General features: G+C 42.0%; 1 protein-coding gene across 1 annotated transcript; it reads right to left on the reverse strand.

Moving 5' to 3' along the window:
* Positions 1 to 7,141: 7,141 nt before the first annotated feature.
* Positions 7,142 to 16,671, reverse strand: LOC124115339 (salivary glue protein Sgs-3-like). Its single transcript, XM_048380926.1, has 4 exons — positions 16,563 to 16,671; positions 11,202 to 11,270; positions 7,949 to 8,129; positions 7,142 to 7,319 (listed from the first exon to the last, which is right to left on the reverse strand). The coding sequence occupies exons 2-4, from the start codon at positions 11,260 to 11,262 to the stop codon at positions 7,142 to 7,144; spliced, it is 420 nt and encodes a 139-aa protein (XP_048236883.1). The 5' UTR covers positions 11,263 to 11,270; positions 16,563 to 16,671.
* Positions 16,672 to 16,951: the final 280 nt, after the last annotated feature.

Here is a 16,951-nt window from a genome sequence, read left to right on the forward strand (position 1 = left end):
GGACCTCGCTTTCGAAATTTCACGCTTGCATCCCAAGTACCAAGTTGTCCGACACCTCATTGTTCTCGGTGCCTTAGGTTTGGTACCTACCAATCTGTTGACTGACATTGGGAGAGTACCCGGGTTTGTTACCAGGAATACAGCCCTTCTGACAATCTGGGTACTGCAGAAGGCTGCAGTGTTGGGGAGTCTTCACATTTTCCGAAAAGTTCTGGGTGGGTTTGACGAGGTAGCGCTTCCTGGGAGAAGTCCCATTCGCTGTCTGGGCTGCGTGTAGAGGGGGCAAGGGCCCTGAGCTGATGATGAGTCTAACCATCCCGACTGTGCCAGGATCACCCAAACCCTCTTTGCTACATTTTTTATTTTAATCTGTTCATAATCATAATCACAATCATCATAATCATAATCATATTAATGATGAGCCTTACCATCCTGCCTCATTAACATCATCTTCTTCAAAAACAAAACGCGTTTATTTCAAAGCATGATAGGGAATGAAAAACAAGACATTTCACATAGTTGGAGCAACAAAGATATTCCGGATTTATAACGCGGGTGTCGTGCAGATGGTCAAAGATGACGTCAAGTTCAATATCTGTCATGACCACCACATGCTTGCATACCCGCACGGCAACGTCTAGGCAACTGTATGAGTCGCTGAATTCTGGCCTTGGGAATCCTTCTCCATTCCTTCTGCAGTGTTCGAGCAAGTTCATGAAGTGTTCCGGGTGTGGTTGACGCTGTCGTAGACGTCGACTGAGTGTATACCAAAGATGCTCAATTGAGTACAAATCTGGCGATCTGGATGGCCAGATTGACGTTGTTATTGGTATGACAGGCTCCCACGATACGAGACGTGTGCGCCCTGACGTTTTCGTGTGTGAAAAACTCACGTTGGACGTCAAAGGCAGTAAGGACATGCTGCAATATTTCGCCCCTGTAACGTTAATGCGTCAGATTACCCTGCACGTGGACAAGATTCGTCCGTTCGTCCGTACACACGAATTCGACCATGACAAAACGTGATTCATCTGTTCACTAAACCATAATCGTCTCCGATGTCGCAGATTCCAGATCTGAACGTTAGAACACCAACGAACGCGCTGACGGCGGTGATGACGTCGCAAGACGTAGCTAAAGTAAGGTCTCGTGGCTCTCAATCCAACCTGGCGAAGACGATTTCGTACAGTTTGGGCGTATATACTTTGTAGTCCAGGGCCTATATTTTCGAAACGATCGCAGCCCTAAGATTATCGTAAAGTTATCGTAAGGAAATCGTAGGCTATCGCAGCCTATTTTCGAAACTATCGTAGCCCTAAGATATCTTAAGTTTGTCGTAAAGATAGCCCTATACCTGTCGTAAGTTTATTTTATCTTCATCCAAGATGGCGGCATACTTTTCCATAGATATTGTGCCAAACAACTAGTCCGCTTTACGTTCAAACATTGACATTTAATTTTGTAAAACTGAGTGATTCAAATTGACACTTCGAAAACACGAAGAACGCATCAAGGATTTCACGTCAAAAATGTTCTTAATCGCGACAGCGATACACATAACTGTGGAGTCGATAGCTTACATTATTTTTCTATCCAAGTCCATGCTGAAGAAGTGTGAAACAACATACCTTTTCGATAATTTGGGAAGGATAAAAACGGAAGGTGTCGGCAGGCTACAGTAATGACCGTGACCTTATTGATAGTTTAGGGGGAGCTAATCTTAGTTCAAACTCTAGTTGAGAGTGGTTTCCCTTTGTATTCGCCCGGGACACCTTGCTCAATGGTACAGTTTTCATAAACCGCAGAGTTCCGCTGTTATATTTTCTGGATCGCATTTGTGTCAATGCTTTAGTCTTTATTTTCGCATTTGATAAAATTATATCAATCTACATATGTAAAAAAAACCATAAAGGTTTCGCATAAGTTTTTACATCTAAAATCGTGTGGGACGGGTGGTTTTAATAATTGAATTTTAACTATACAGTGTAGTATTTATTGACTTAACAAGGAAATACATGTGATCAAATATTTGTATACAATATCTAATATTTTCCTTGCAAAAGTAATTGTAATTTGATTCGTTTAAAATTCAATACCTATGTTATCTATATCATCTTGAAAGACAAATATTTGAAAAAAAAATGATTAAAAACTGTTTGTTGAACAATTGCATTCTTTAAAAACATTGATTAACGGCATATAGATGTATTCAAGTAAATATAACAATTTACTGAAATTTTGACAGTAAAAGTTAAGCACAGATTTTCGTATCGACAAATCAAATATAAAATGGGTTCCCATGCTCGTTCTGGTTCTCGTCAAAATGTAGCATAGTTTGCAAATTCCAATATATGTTCGCAGAAAAAAAAGTTTATTGAATGAAATATACTGATCAATATAAAATACACATTTTCAACACAATAATCTTTGCATTCAATAAACCGGTTTTAAAATATTTTGGTGCTTTTAATATTTAAGTCTACATCTTCCCGTTTTATGTTTAAAAAATATATAGATATACTTGAGACCATTCAAACAATAAAATCGTTGTCACGTTTAGGGTCAACGGACAAATACTAGTAAATGATCCTCAGCAATGCTGTCAGACAAATCAAACATCATTGAACTACGTTCTGGAATAGATTTGACACATTACAAAGTATTTCGCTCCTTAGTCAGATTTAAATGAAATCAGACAAATCAGTTTATTAGCTCTACTTAATTTAAAAGGATAGAAAATGACTTCATTATATGTATGTTTACGTCAACTTGTAGCGTGTTCCATGAGACAACATAACTTGACAATTCCGAAATTATCTCTCTTTGCGAATGAAAATTAGTGTCACTTATAAATTTTGAAAAGAATTATGGATCTATATAGATAAAAAATAATTTCATCATCTAAATACTTATAGCTTGATATTGTATTTAAGTCCTTGGTTAATTCGTGAAATATATTGGATACATAAATAACAAAACAAACTTAACAAGCTTAGATTGTCATAAAATCTTGCTTGTGGGTGCGCAGCTTCCTGAACAATTTTTGTTTTGAGTGTTTCCACGTATAATGTTGGTGTTTACACTAATATAAACTTGACTTTTGACATAAACACAAACATATACAGTATACATCACTTAACATCAGACTTGAACGCGTATGTTAAATGCTGAACGCATATGCTGTTCGATCAAAGGTCTCGTCATTGTCATTTAGAATAACGTCCCTTACTTTCGTCCTTGACTTTGTACGCGATGTGTTTGTATCATAAAGTTCAGTGCGGTCACGAGAGGACCATTTGAAGGGAAAATTGTGAAGTATCTTTTGGCACATTATTTCCATTCTAATAGCTAAAGTGTGGTACTATATACTTATTGATTATAACATTTTTTGGCTTTAAAAAATGCTATTGCATGGCACACGAATGCTTCTTGTGTTCGGTTAGTCATGGCATCTTTTATCATAAGAACAATACGTCTACATGTAGGACATATGTAGGATTGTACAGAATTTCACTCAAATATGTGCATGTTAAACAATGTGACCTGACAATGTGATCATGAATTCCGTGTCACTTATCTATGGTGTTATTGTCAGCAGCTGGGAAATCCCCGTGACGTCATTGGGAAACACCTCGCTTTTTCAATCTCTAACACAAATGAGTTCCTTGTCAGAGTTACGATAGGTATCGTAACTCTGAACGATCTGCGACAGGTTTACGATAGTTTCGAAAATCTATCTTATCTTAACCTTAAGATATCTTATCTTTGAACGTAAGTTGTTAAGATTTATCTTAGCTAAGATCGTTTCGAAAATCTAGGCCCTGGCACGTTGGTAGCTGTGTGATGAGCCGTGACGGTCCGATCACCCGGATGTACCGATCGTGGGCGTGTCTACTGTCACGTGATCAGCCGGAAGGTGGACGGTCAGTGGTTGACCCAGAATGTTGAAATCGAACAACGAGACGTGAAATTATAATTTTTGGTTGACATTTAGACGGCGAGCAACTGGTGTCAGAGACCCTACTGCTTGAAGTCGGCCTATGGCGATATTGCGTGTTGCAGAGTCGATTCGTGGCATAGATATGTTCGTTCACAATTGCAAAACCACATGACAAATTTGTACAGCCTGTTCGTTTTCCATAGTTTCTATGTGTGAACGCTTAAGTTGGCGTTTGGGCGACATGTTTTAGAAATTTGTGAACACCACACCCAAAGTGAATATTTCAGAATCAAATGGCACACCATCCTACAATGTATACCAAGTATGTATACATCCGTAGTATATAGAGGACCCATTGCATATTTTAATAATGTTGAAGACAGTTTGGTGAAAGAAACAATATTCATTTAAGTGCAATCGGTTATGCACACATGACACTTTTTAGGTGAGGTGAGGTGAGGTGAGGTGAGGTGAAATTGGGATTGCACTTATATAGCGACGTGCATGCACGTGTATGTGTGTGTGTGGCTGCTTGTACTAGTCCGGACTGATGCCGATTTATAGTGCTAGTTCACTGAGATACCATGCCGCAGTTTAACATGAATACCCCACTCAGACACAGTATACTGACTCCGAGCCGACCAGTCCTTGTTTTAGCCCCTTAATGCCGAGCGCCAGACAGGGTAACAACAAGTACATTCTTTTAACGTCTTTTGGTATGACGCGGTCGGGGATCGAACCCCGGACATTCCGCTCTCCGGGCGGACGCTCTACCATTAGACCACGGAGGCGGTCAGCGGTGACAAGGATTTGGCTGTCGTGACACAGACAACAAGGTACTCAAGATGTTCATTGTGGTAGATGATGCGGTTATATTTGTTTGTTGTTTAATGCTGCACTCAGCAATATTCCAGCTATATGACTGCGGTCGGTAACTAATCGAGTCTGGACCAGACAATTCGGTGATTGACATCATAAGCATCGATCCACGCATTTGGGATCGATGACATGCATCAACCTAGTCAGCGAGGGTGACCACCCGATTCCGTTAGTCGCCTTTTACGGCAAGCATGGGTTGCTGAAGACCTATTCTACCCCGGATCTTCACGCGTCTGATGTGGTTTTAGCACAGTGGAGCGAACACTGGGTAGGTAGATAGCATTGTCTGTGTTCATGGATGGCTTCTCACAACTTCTAAATGCCCGTCAAGTACTTCAAACGGTTCTGCGTTTCTTTCTGGGAGAGGATAATAATAAAGATTATTGTTTAAGTAGTATTTATGCAATAGATTCCACAAACCAGCACATGATCAAGACGTTTGACCTATGTCAACAGATAGGTTGGCATCCCTTTCTATGTGGGGAACACAACCCAAGCTATATGCCGGACACCAGAAGACTGTGCATTCACCGTTCCGTTTGTTGTTGTTGGTTTGTTGTTTAACGCCGCACTCAGCAATATTCCAGCTATATGACGGCGGTCTTTAAAATAATCGAGTCTGGACCAGACAATCCAGTGATTGATATCATGAGCATCGATCCACGCAATTGGGATCGATGACATGCATCAACCAAGTCAGCGAGCCTGACCACCCGATCCCGTTAGTCGCCTTTTACGACAAGCATAGTCACCTTTTACGGCAAGCATGGGTTGCTGAAGACCTATTCTACCCCGGAATCTTCACGGGTCTCACCGGGCAACCTGTCCCTGACAGGTAACAAAGATTCATCTGGGATTCGAACCCACTATTTTCCTAGATGTTGTTACCTGTTACATTGGCCACTATGTTAATTTTGTCAAGTAGATGTTGAGGTTCAACAAATACCCTTGACTCTGATCTTGTTCGTTCTTTAAACCTTCACGTCACGTCATGACCCTTTCGCACGCGGACCGACCAAAAACCTGTTTAAACGTGACTCACCCACAATTCACTTGGTCTACATGAAGGCAGTTTCCGGTCACGTGACTGAACGCAAGGCCACTGCTACAGGTGTGGACAATTTCGATGGTACCAATGCAGGTCCGAAAGTCTCGACAGAATCTACAGTCAGCAAACATGCGAATTCCGACCACGCCATTACAGTTGTTCCTGCATTCTGTAACCGAAAGTGAGTGAGTATGGTTTTACGCCGCTTTTAGTAATATTCCAGCAATATCACGGCTTCACACATTGTACCCATGTCGGGAATCGAACCCGAGTCTTCAGCGTGACGAGCGAACGCTTTAACCACTAGGCTACCCGACCGCCCCTGTAACCCAGAAAACAGATATGAAGATTGTCTGGTATAAGTCATTGGCCTGTTTGACTCCAAGACACACACTGATCAGGGAATCACTGTGGAACTACTCGCCCCGAATCGCACTAAGATCCAACACAAAGTTATATTTTCACAGAGGACATTTTTGTATTTGATTTGCTACATCCTGCAATATTCCAGCTATGCGACGGCGGCCTGTAAATAATTGGTTCTGACAGTCAAGTGATTGATATATATACAGTAAACTACGGTTATAACCATTTCAAAGGGACCACTAATTTTAGTTCGTTATAACCGTAGTTCGTTATAACCGTAGTTCTTTATAAGCATATATACAACATAACTACAGCAAAAAGTCGGGACCAAAACAGTCAGTTCGTTATATCCGTCAGTTCGTTATAAGCGTGTTCGTTATAACCGTAGTTTACTGTAATGAGAAAGTATCGCCACGTACTACCAACAGAGATTACCGGGACCAATTCTAACCGAGATCAGTGAGTAAGTGAGTGAGTTGTGTTTAACGCCGCTTTTAACATTATTCCAGTTATAGTACGGCGTGTCAGCTTAATGTGGGAGGAAAGCCCGAAGTGATGCAGGTCTCAGACGTTTACCACTTCGGTGAAACCCACGAGCACGGGTATGGTGCTGACAAACCTAGAAACATAATCGGGGCGAACCGGGATTCGAACCCACAATCATAGGTTTCTGGCGTGCCCAAGGGACGCAACTCTGCACAGCGAATTGCGGTGCCTTAGACGACTGGGCCACCCGTGCCCCCGTCTCTTAACAGAAAACAAACGTTTACGTTGATGTTTGAATGAGGTTTGGACCAGTCGCCCCATACAGTGAGGTCTAACGGCACTGAAAACTGGGTGCAAAGTATCGCAATATTTTAGAAACAAATTGCATTGTCATAATATATGCATCAGAAATATCAGTCTCCTTATATTATCTGTAACAAATCACCTGGAGCTGCTTCCGCTGTTAATGTTGCTGATGTTGTGGTAGGTGACGTTGTGGTAGGTGACGTTGTTGTTGGTGACGTTGTGGTAGGTGACGTTGTTGTTGGTGACGTTGTGGTAGGTGACGTTGTTGTTGCTGATGTTGTCGCTGATGTTGCCCTTGAGAATTAAGTAGTTGCGTTAATAGAAGATCGATAACATCGTTAACCTGTGTGCAATGTCCATAAACGTACCTGATTTGTTTTCATCCTGAATAAGCATTTGTTTTCAAATCTCAGGGTGGCGAGGTAGCCTAGTGGTTAAAGCGTTCGCTCCTCACGCCGAAGACCCGGGTTCGATTCCCAACATGGGTACAATGTGGGAAGCCCATTTCTGGTGTCCATCGTGATATTGATGGAATATTAATTAAAGCAGCGTAAAACCATACTCACTCAAATTCAAGGAACCCTAGGTTAATCTGATCGTGTGTCAATCTACCTCTCAGGAGTTGATCGTTTGCTTATGACAACGACGGCTGAATTTCCTAGCCAAGCCTGGACACACTGATCAGCCGTCACATAGCTAGCAGATTGCTTGTTGCGGGATGAGTGAGTGAGTGGGGTTTTACGCCGCTTTTAGCAATATTCCAACAATATCACGACGGGGCACCAGAAATGGGCTTCACACATTGTACTCATGTCGGGAATCAAACCCGGGTCTTCGGCGTGACGAGCGAACGCTGTAACCACTAGGCTACCCGACCGCCCTTGTTGCGGCAGGAAACAACATTGTTTTTCACATAAGCTTACCCACACTTAGCATTCGCTGGGTAGTCGCAGTTTCTAGCATCGGCATTGAAGGTGAGAGTCAGTGGACATCTTTTTCTCTCCATCCCGCTTGCCTCACACCGGATATAGTAGTCGCAGTGGTCGCAGTCGGGGTAGCGCATGCCGTCGTTGGTTGATCTACCTGCGCAGCTTGTAATACACACTGAAAACAAATGGCATAGCTAGGAGTGAGTGAGACTGTTGGGGTTGAAATTAAAAGCAAATGTTTGAGAGAATAAAGGAAAAAACATCATCTTGTTTTGCCAACCCCCAACTCAATATATACTGAACCAAATTAAAAACTTCACAATCCTAAAATTTTAACATTTTGACCAGTTATCATTGTTGGCCCTTATTGTGTATTTGAACAGTAATGGCCACGTATTGTCTTCAGATAACAGCCGTTTGTGTGCAGGTGAATCGATCAAAATCATGTACACAGCACTATAGTGGCAAAAGTGGTTTTTCACGTGCAACTGGTCACGTGGTCATAATACCGCACGTGTTTTCATCCATAATTGTTAGCAGTCATTAACAAAAGATTCTCGAGCTTGGGACTTATGATTTAAACTGTTGATTTTATTACCGAATACCGTAGGTGCTTGGAACAAATTATGGTTACCACCGTTAATTAAAATCCTTCTTTGGACATTAATGATTAAAAATTACCTTCTCTGATACATTTGTCCGTTGTATATCATATATGTGATTACTTTGAGATTAATGTGAAGTTTTTAATTTGACTCAGTATATTATTCCTAGTATGCTAGATGTCCTCAAAGAGTGTGTTGCTAAAAACAAAGTTATTAATTTTTTCCTTTAGAAAATTTGTTTTGTTTTATATAAGCATTAACTTTAATCCCAGTTAGTCCAAAGGGGGGCGGTCGGGTAGCCAAGTGGTAAAAGCGTTCGCTCGTCACGCCGAAGACCCGGGTTCGATTCCCGACATGGGAACAATGTGTGAAGCCCATTTCTGGTGTCCCCCGCCGTGATATTGCTGGAATATTGCTAAAAGCGGCGTAAAATCATAGGGATAGGTTCGAGGCCAACCGGTGTGTTATTCCTCAAACAGGATGTTATTAATAAAACGATAGTGTCCGATTATTAATTAATTTTTTTATTATTTACCATGTCACGATCAAAGGTCGTTTGTCACATTAAAAAATGTATGCAATGTTGTTAGTTTTAAAGGATAGACAGAAATAGCGGAAACAGTATATGAATACCGGCTAAAAATCACAAGACAAACTGAGGGCCAAAAGAAACGTTACCAACATTAACTGATTTGCCACTTTGAAACAAAGATGCCAACCTGTTCAAAAACAGTAAAGAACACATTTCACGAATACAGCCTTCATGTTCTCTGTCGTTCTTTGAACGTGCTTTGCGGATTTTGGGAGATATTGGTGTTTTTCAGCAATTTTTTAAAACATTCTTTCCAAAATTATCGTGCAATGTCCGGGTATAAATTACGCACGGATCTGTTCCCTATCAATGGTTGCGATGATTAACACCAACGAACATGCCAAGACTGACCGCTGTCCAGAGGGAGAAAGCCATAGGTATGCAGCAGATGGGAGCGACACAGAGAGAGGTTGCCATTAACATGAACTGCTCCAAGATGACCATTACCAGACTGGTCGCACGTCTCCGACAGACTGGCAGAACCGCAGACAGACCACGGAGTGGCAGACCATCACGACCCCGCAGGATGAACGCTTTTTACGGGTACTTTATCTGAGGAACAGATTTCTTACTGTGACGTCATCAGCTGCCAACAGCTTAGGACATCCGGTCAGCAGACAAACAGTGACCAGACGACTACGACATTATGGTCTCCGGGCTTATCGCCCTTTCAAGGGCATGACCTTGACCCGTCAACATCGACGTGCCAGATTGACGTGGTGCAGGCAAACTCAGCGATGGCAACAAAGGGAATGGCGGCGAGTGCTGTTTAGTGACGAGAGCAGGTTCCAACTCTTCAAACCTGATAGGCGGACGCGAGTTATCGACGACGTGGTGAATGGTCTGGGGCGGCATTTGCGGGGACGAGAACTTGTCAGCATCGAAGGCAATCTGACAGCACAACGCTACATTGACAATATCTTACGGCCAGTGGTTCTTCCTTTCATCCAGCGTCAACAACGGACGGTGTTCCAACAAGATAACGCCACACCCCATAAAGCCCGTATTACTAGAGACTTCCTCAACGCCAACAACGTCACTGTCCTGCCGTGGCCAGCTCCATCACCAGATCTGTCACCCGTAGAACATCTCTGGGACCAGCTGGGGCGTCGTCTTCGGAAACGTCAACATCCTCCCTTCACGAGACAAGCGTTGATCGTTGCCCTCCGTGAGGAATGGAATCGGATACCTGCAGTCGATGTGAGGACGCATGTCTACTCAGTTCGACGCCGCATTCGAAGATTCATTGCCGCTCATGGAGGTCATATCCGTATTGAACGATCTGGGCCGTCGTCACCTTAAAGTTGTAACCAATGTTGTTGATCGAATACTGGACGAATGACCCCTTGTCAAGAAATGTCCCTGTTGGGGATCAAGGACTTTGTTGTTGAATTAGTAAATTCGCATTTTACTGTTCTGAATGATGAATTTCTACAATACAATTGTTATTGCTGCTTCAAATTGTGTTGGTCATATTTTATCCTTGAAACATCGTTGGTAGCGTTTCTTTTGGCCGTCAGTTTAGATAAACGCGGAAAACAGGTTTGTTTTGGAAGCCGATTACGGAGCGTGTGCTTCAGCTCTTTCATTTGTACATCTAAATACTTTGTGAGAATGTTATGGTTTTTTTCTCTCTCGGAAATGAATAAAATTCGAAAATTGATATCCCCAACAATATCGAAAAACCACTTTTTCATTATTCTTGCCTTTAATACTTTCGTCCACTGGTATGTTAAAGAGTGAGTGAGTGAGTTGGGTTTAACGCCGCTTTTAACAGTATTCGAGTTATATCACGGCGTGTCAGCTTAATGTGGGAGGAAAGCCCGAAGTGATGCAGGTCTCAGACGTTTACCACTTTGGTGAAACCCACGAGCACGGGTATGGTGCTGACAAACCTAGAAACATAATCGGGGCGAACCGGGATTCGAACCCACAATCATAGATTTCTGGCGTGCCCATGGGACGCAACTCTGCACAGCGAATCGCGGCGCCTTAGACGACTGGGCCACCCGTGCCCCCGGTATGTTAAAGACAAAACTTAAATACTTACTGGCATCTGTGACAGTCGGGGACAGGAGCAGGAGAGGCGTTAAATACCACACGAAATCCATGGCGTATTCTGCAAGCAAAAATGAGTGCGTTATTTTACGCAGAGGGCGCTAAATGTCGGAAGAAGAGCCTGAAGTGACGCAGGTTACCAACAATAATGGAGTTTGTTTTCGTCGTTACCTGTATATCGCTGCACTAAGCTTTTTTCCATCTATGACGGCGCCTGTGAATACTCAAGTAACACACCGGTATTTGATATTGGTAACAACGATTCCTGTGAATACTCAAGTAACACACCGGTGATTGATATTGGTAACAACGATTCCTGTGAATACTCAAGTAACACACCGGTGTTTGATATTGGTAACAACGATTCCTGTGAATACTCAAGTAACACACCGGTGTTTGATATTGGTAACAACGATTCTTGTGAATACTTAAGTAACACGCCGGTGTTTGATATTGGTAACAACGATTCCTGTGAATACTCAAGTAACACGCCAGTGTTTGATATTGGTAACAACGATTCCTGTGAATACTCAAGTAACACGCCAGTGTTTGATATTTATAACAACGATTCCTGTGAATACTCAAGTAACACACCAGTGTTTGATATTGGTAACAACGATTCCTGTGAATACTGAAGTAACACACCAGTGTTTGATATTGATAACAACGATTCCTGTGAATACTGAAGTAACACAACGGTGTTTGATATTGGTAACAACGATTCCTGTGAATACTCAAGTAACACACCAGTGTTTGATATTGGTAACAACGATTCCTGTGAATACTCAAGTAACACACCGGTGTTTCATATTGGTAACAACGATTCCTGTGAATACTGAAGTAACACACCAGTGTTTGATATTGGTAACAACGATTCCTGTGAATACTGAAGTAACACACCGGTGTTTGATATTGGTAACAACGATTCCTGTGAATACTGAAGTAACACACCAGTGTTTGATATTGGTAACATAGATTCCTGTGAATACTCAAGTAACACACCGGTGTTTGATATTGGTAACAACGATTCCTGTGAATACTCAAGTAACACACCGGTGTTTGATATTGGTAACAACGATTCCTGTGAATACTGAAGTAACACACCAGTGTTTGATATTTATAACAACGATTCCTGAGAATACTCAAGTAATACACTGGTGTTTGATATTGGTAACAACGATTCCTGTGAATACTCAAGTAACACACCGGTGTTTGATATTGGTAACAACGATTCCTGTGAATACTCAAGTAACACACCAGTGTTTGATACTTATAACAACGATTCCTGTGAATACTCAAGTAACACACCGGTGTTTGATATTGGTAACAACGATTCCTGTGAATACTCAAGTAACACGCTGGTGTTTGATATTGGTAACAACGATTCCTGTGAATACTCAAGTAACACACCGGTGTTTGATATTGGTAACAACGATTCCTGTGAATACTCAAGTAACACGCCAGTGTTTGATATTTATAACAACGATTCCTGTGAATACTGAAGTAACACACCGGTGTTTGATATTGGTAACAACGATTCCTGTGAATACTCAAGTAACACACCGGTGTTTGATATTGGTAACAACGATTCCTGTGAATACTCAAGTAACACACCGGTGTTTGATATTGGTAACAACGATTCCTGTGAATACTGAAGTAACACGCCGGTGTTTGATATTGGTAAGAACGATTCCTGTGAATACTCAAGTAACACGCCGGTGTTTGATATTTATAACAACGATTCCTGTGAATACTCAAGTAACACACCAGTGTTTGATATTGGTAAGAACGATTCCTGTGAATACTCAAGTAACACGCCGGTGTTTGATATTGGTAACAACGATTCCTGTGAATACTCAAGTAACACACCGGTGTTTGATATTTATAACAACGATTCCTGTGAATACTCAAGTAACACGCCGGTGTTTGATATTGGTAAGAACGATTCCTTTGAATACTCAAGTAACACGCCGGTGTTTGATATTGGTAACAACGATTCCTGTGAATACTGAAGTAACACACCAGTGTTTGATATTGGTAAGAACGATTCATGTGAATACTCAAGTAACACACCGGTGTTTGTTATTGGTAACAACGATTCCTGTGAATACTCAAGTATCACGCCGTTGTTTGATATTGGTAACAACGATTCCTGTGAATACTCAAGTAACACACCAGTGTTTGATATTGGTAACAATTATTCGCGTCACCAGGTCACACTGTCATCTATATGCCAAAATTGCTACATGCCAAGGCTGCTACATGCCAAAACTGCTACATGCCATATCTGTGACAGACTAAAACAGCAATGATCATGGCCCAGTCAACGTAGTGCTGACTGCATATAACCTATTAGTGGAATGGAATAGCCCAAAAGAAATAACAATAAGAATGTTGTAGATTTTATACCTGTACTTGTAATCCTCTTTTATTTCAAAAAAACATTTTCTACTCTTCTCCACGTTAGTTCTCCATGTATCATTCTATACCTTTCTCAAATTTATTTTTCATTTATACCCTTCTCCAACTTATTTTCTCTATATATACTTCTCTGACTTACATGTACATATGTAAGCCCTTAGATGTTGTAGTTACAATGATAATAATAATAATAATAATAATAATAACAACGATGATGATGATGATGATGATGATGATAATAATAATAGGCTATTTATATATTGCGCATAGTTGCACACCACTCAGAGTCATGATTAAAGAGCTATTATTACCCGGGTCACTGGATCATTCTCTTCTCACTGGGGAGTATACAACCCAAGCTGCCTGTGAGGCGCTAGAAGATTAACAAACATTGATATCTCATCCCACCGGGTACCCACTCACTGCTGGGTGAACAGACGCACATTTTGTCACTTGCCCAAGGAGACACCACATCCTAATTAATCCTCTTGGGTTGTTATTTTAACTATGTTTTAACTTATCCTATCATTTAACTATGTGTAGAAAGAGAAGTTTTGGCACGTAAACGTTTTGGTAGATAACCGCCGGGCCGATTCAGTCGCCTTCAGCAACCAGCATAGGTGGTTGAGGGCCCACTCTGACATGGTAGAAGCATAAGGGTCTACTATTGAATGGCACGCCCCAAGAACGCATATGGTCCTGACAATCCATCAATTTTAATCAGTGTGAAACGTGGACTCGATCCCACGATCATAGGATTCTGGTTAGTGAAAGGGACACAACTCTGCACCACGTCGCATTTTGGCGAAATAGCAAGTGTCATCATCGCGTTGATCAGATATTCGAACCTACTTCATGCAGCAGCATTGGTACGACTGTGGGACGCCAACTTTGAAAGCGATCCTACATATCCTTCCGTTCCCCAAAGCAACAAAATCATTTTCATATTAAAAAAAATCTCCAGTTTACAATTCCGGCTGTATAATTTAATATTTTACCATTATTGAACAATATCAGACCATCTTTATATCTGAAGCTTTAGCTAAACGTCATGGCCAAATAGCAGTGTTTTGAATATGGTGAGTGAAACAGAAGGGTGGGAAGGGGGGGGGGGGACCATCCACCCATGGGGAAGCACATTCACCCTAGGTGATGAAGACATTCAACAGGTTCACCTTCTCTATTTCTCCCGGGCCCATGTGGACAACCCACCCATGGGAAAGCACATCAACCCACGGTGATGAACACATTCAACAAGTTCACCTACTCTATTAATCCATGTAAACCACCCACCCACGGGGAAGCACATCAACCCAGGGTGATGAACACATTCAACAAGTTCACCTACTCTATTAATCCATGTGGACCACCCACCCATGGGAAAGCACATCAACCCACGGTGATGAACACATTCAACAAGTTCTCCTACTCTTTTAATCCATGTGGACCACCCACCCACGGGGAAGCACATCAACCCAGGGTGATGAACACATTCAACAGGTTCTCCTACTCAATTAATACATGTGGACCACCCACCCATGGGAAAGCACATCAACCCACGGTGATGAACACATTCAACAGGTTCTCCTACTCAATTAATACATGTGGACCACCCACCCATGGGAAAGCACATCAACCCACGGTGATGAACACATTCAACAAGTTCACCTACTCTATTAATCCATGTGGACCACCCACCCATGGGAAAGCACATCAACCCACGGTGATGAACACATTCAACAGGTTCTCCTACTCAATTAATACATGTGGACCACCCACCCATGGGAAAGCACATCAACCCAGGGTGATGAAGACATTCAACAGGTTCTCCTATTCTATTAATCCATGTGGACCACCCACCCACGGGGAAGCACATCAACCCAGGGTGATGAACACATTCAACAGGTTCTCCTACTCAATTAATACATGTGGACCACCCACCCATGGGAAAGCACATCAACCCACGGTGATGAACACATTCAACAGGTTCTCCTACTCAATTAATACATGTGGACCACCCACCCATGGGAAAGCACATCAACCCACGGTGATGAACACATTCAACAAGTTCACCTACTCTATTAATCCATGTGGACCACCCACCCATGGGAAAGCACATCAACCCACGGTGATGAACACATTCAACAGGTTCTCCTACTCAATTAATACATGTGGACCACCCACCCATGGGAAAGCACATCAACCCAGGGTGATGAAGACATTCAACAGGTTCTCCTACTCTATTAATCCATGTGGACCACCCACCCACGGGGAAGCACATCAACCCACGGTGATGAAGACATTCAACAGGTTCTCCTACTCTATTAACCTGTGTGGACCACCCAACCATGGGAAAGCACATCAAGCCACGGTGATGAACACATTCAAGAGGTTCACCTACTCTATTAATCCATGTGGACCAACCACCCATGGGAAAGCACATCAACCCACGGTGATGAACACATTCAACAGGTTCACCTACTCTATTAATCCATGTGGACCAACCACCCATGGGAAAGCACATCAACCCACGGTGATGAACACATTCAACAGGTTCACCTCTATAAATCCATGTGAACCACCCACTCGTGTCCTTGTAATTACATTTTTCTTGTATTAATATTGTTGTTCTTTCTCGGATACACAAAACGACACAACAGAAAATCAAAAGACTGTGCATGGCTATCAACCCACTGGGATATATTCTCAGATATATTCTCAAACATTCCTGCATAAACTGTCACGATATTCTGAAAACATGCCATGTCTGTTTTACACGTTCGCTTATTTGTTCCAGCAAAACCAAGGTGTTTGAAGGAAATATATTATTCGACGCGCTTATTTATTCCAGCAAAACGAACGTGTTTGAAGGAAATATAATAATCGACGCATTAAAAAATCTAACTATGCAATTGCCCAGTATTCTTCCTACCTTTAACCCGTCACTTGCTTTTTCGTCTACAGTATAGACGGTAGTCCCTCTTTCAGCTCAAGTCAGTACTGTGAGAAATCGCTAGCAGGTACGGGGCTATGTATGTCAGTACACCTCTCACGTCAGGTTTATCTGGTAAAATAATCTGCGCCTTTGGCTGCTTGTTTCTAAGAAACTAATGTTTAGTGTATCTACGAAATAATCTCCGGTGTCCGGCAATCTAAGCAATGCTGTGCCAATAATGCCCACGGGCACCTGCAGTAAAAAACAACGCAATTCGACCACGTCTTTTCGTCAGAGTTGTCTTTATCAAAATTGATGATTCATTCGACGTTGCAGCATGATTGTCCATTCTTTATTTGTTTGTTGTTTAACGCCGCAAACATAAG

The sequence above is a fragment of the Haliotis rufescens genome, unplaced genomic scaffold, assembly GCF_023055435.1.
Source record: "Haliotis rufescens isolate VD_foot unplaced genomic scaffold, xgHalRufe1.0.p SCAF_34, whole genome shotgun sequence".
NCBI lineage: Eukaryota > Metazoa > Mollusca > Gastropoda > Lepetellida > Haliotidae > Haliotis > Haliotis rufescens.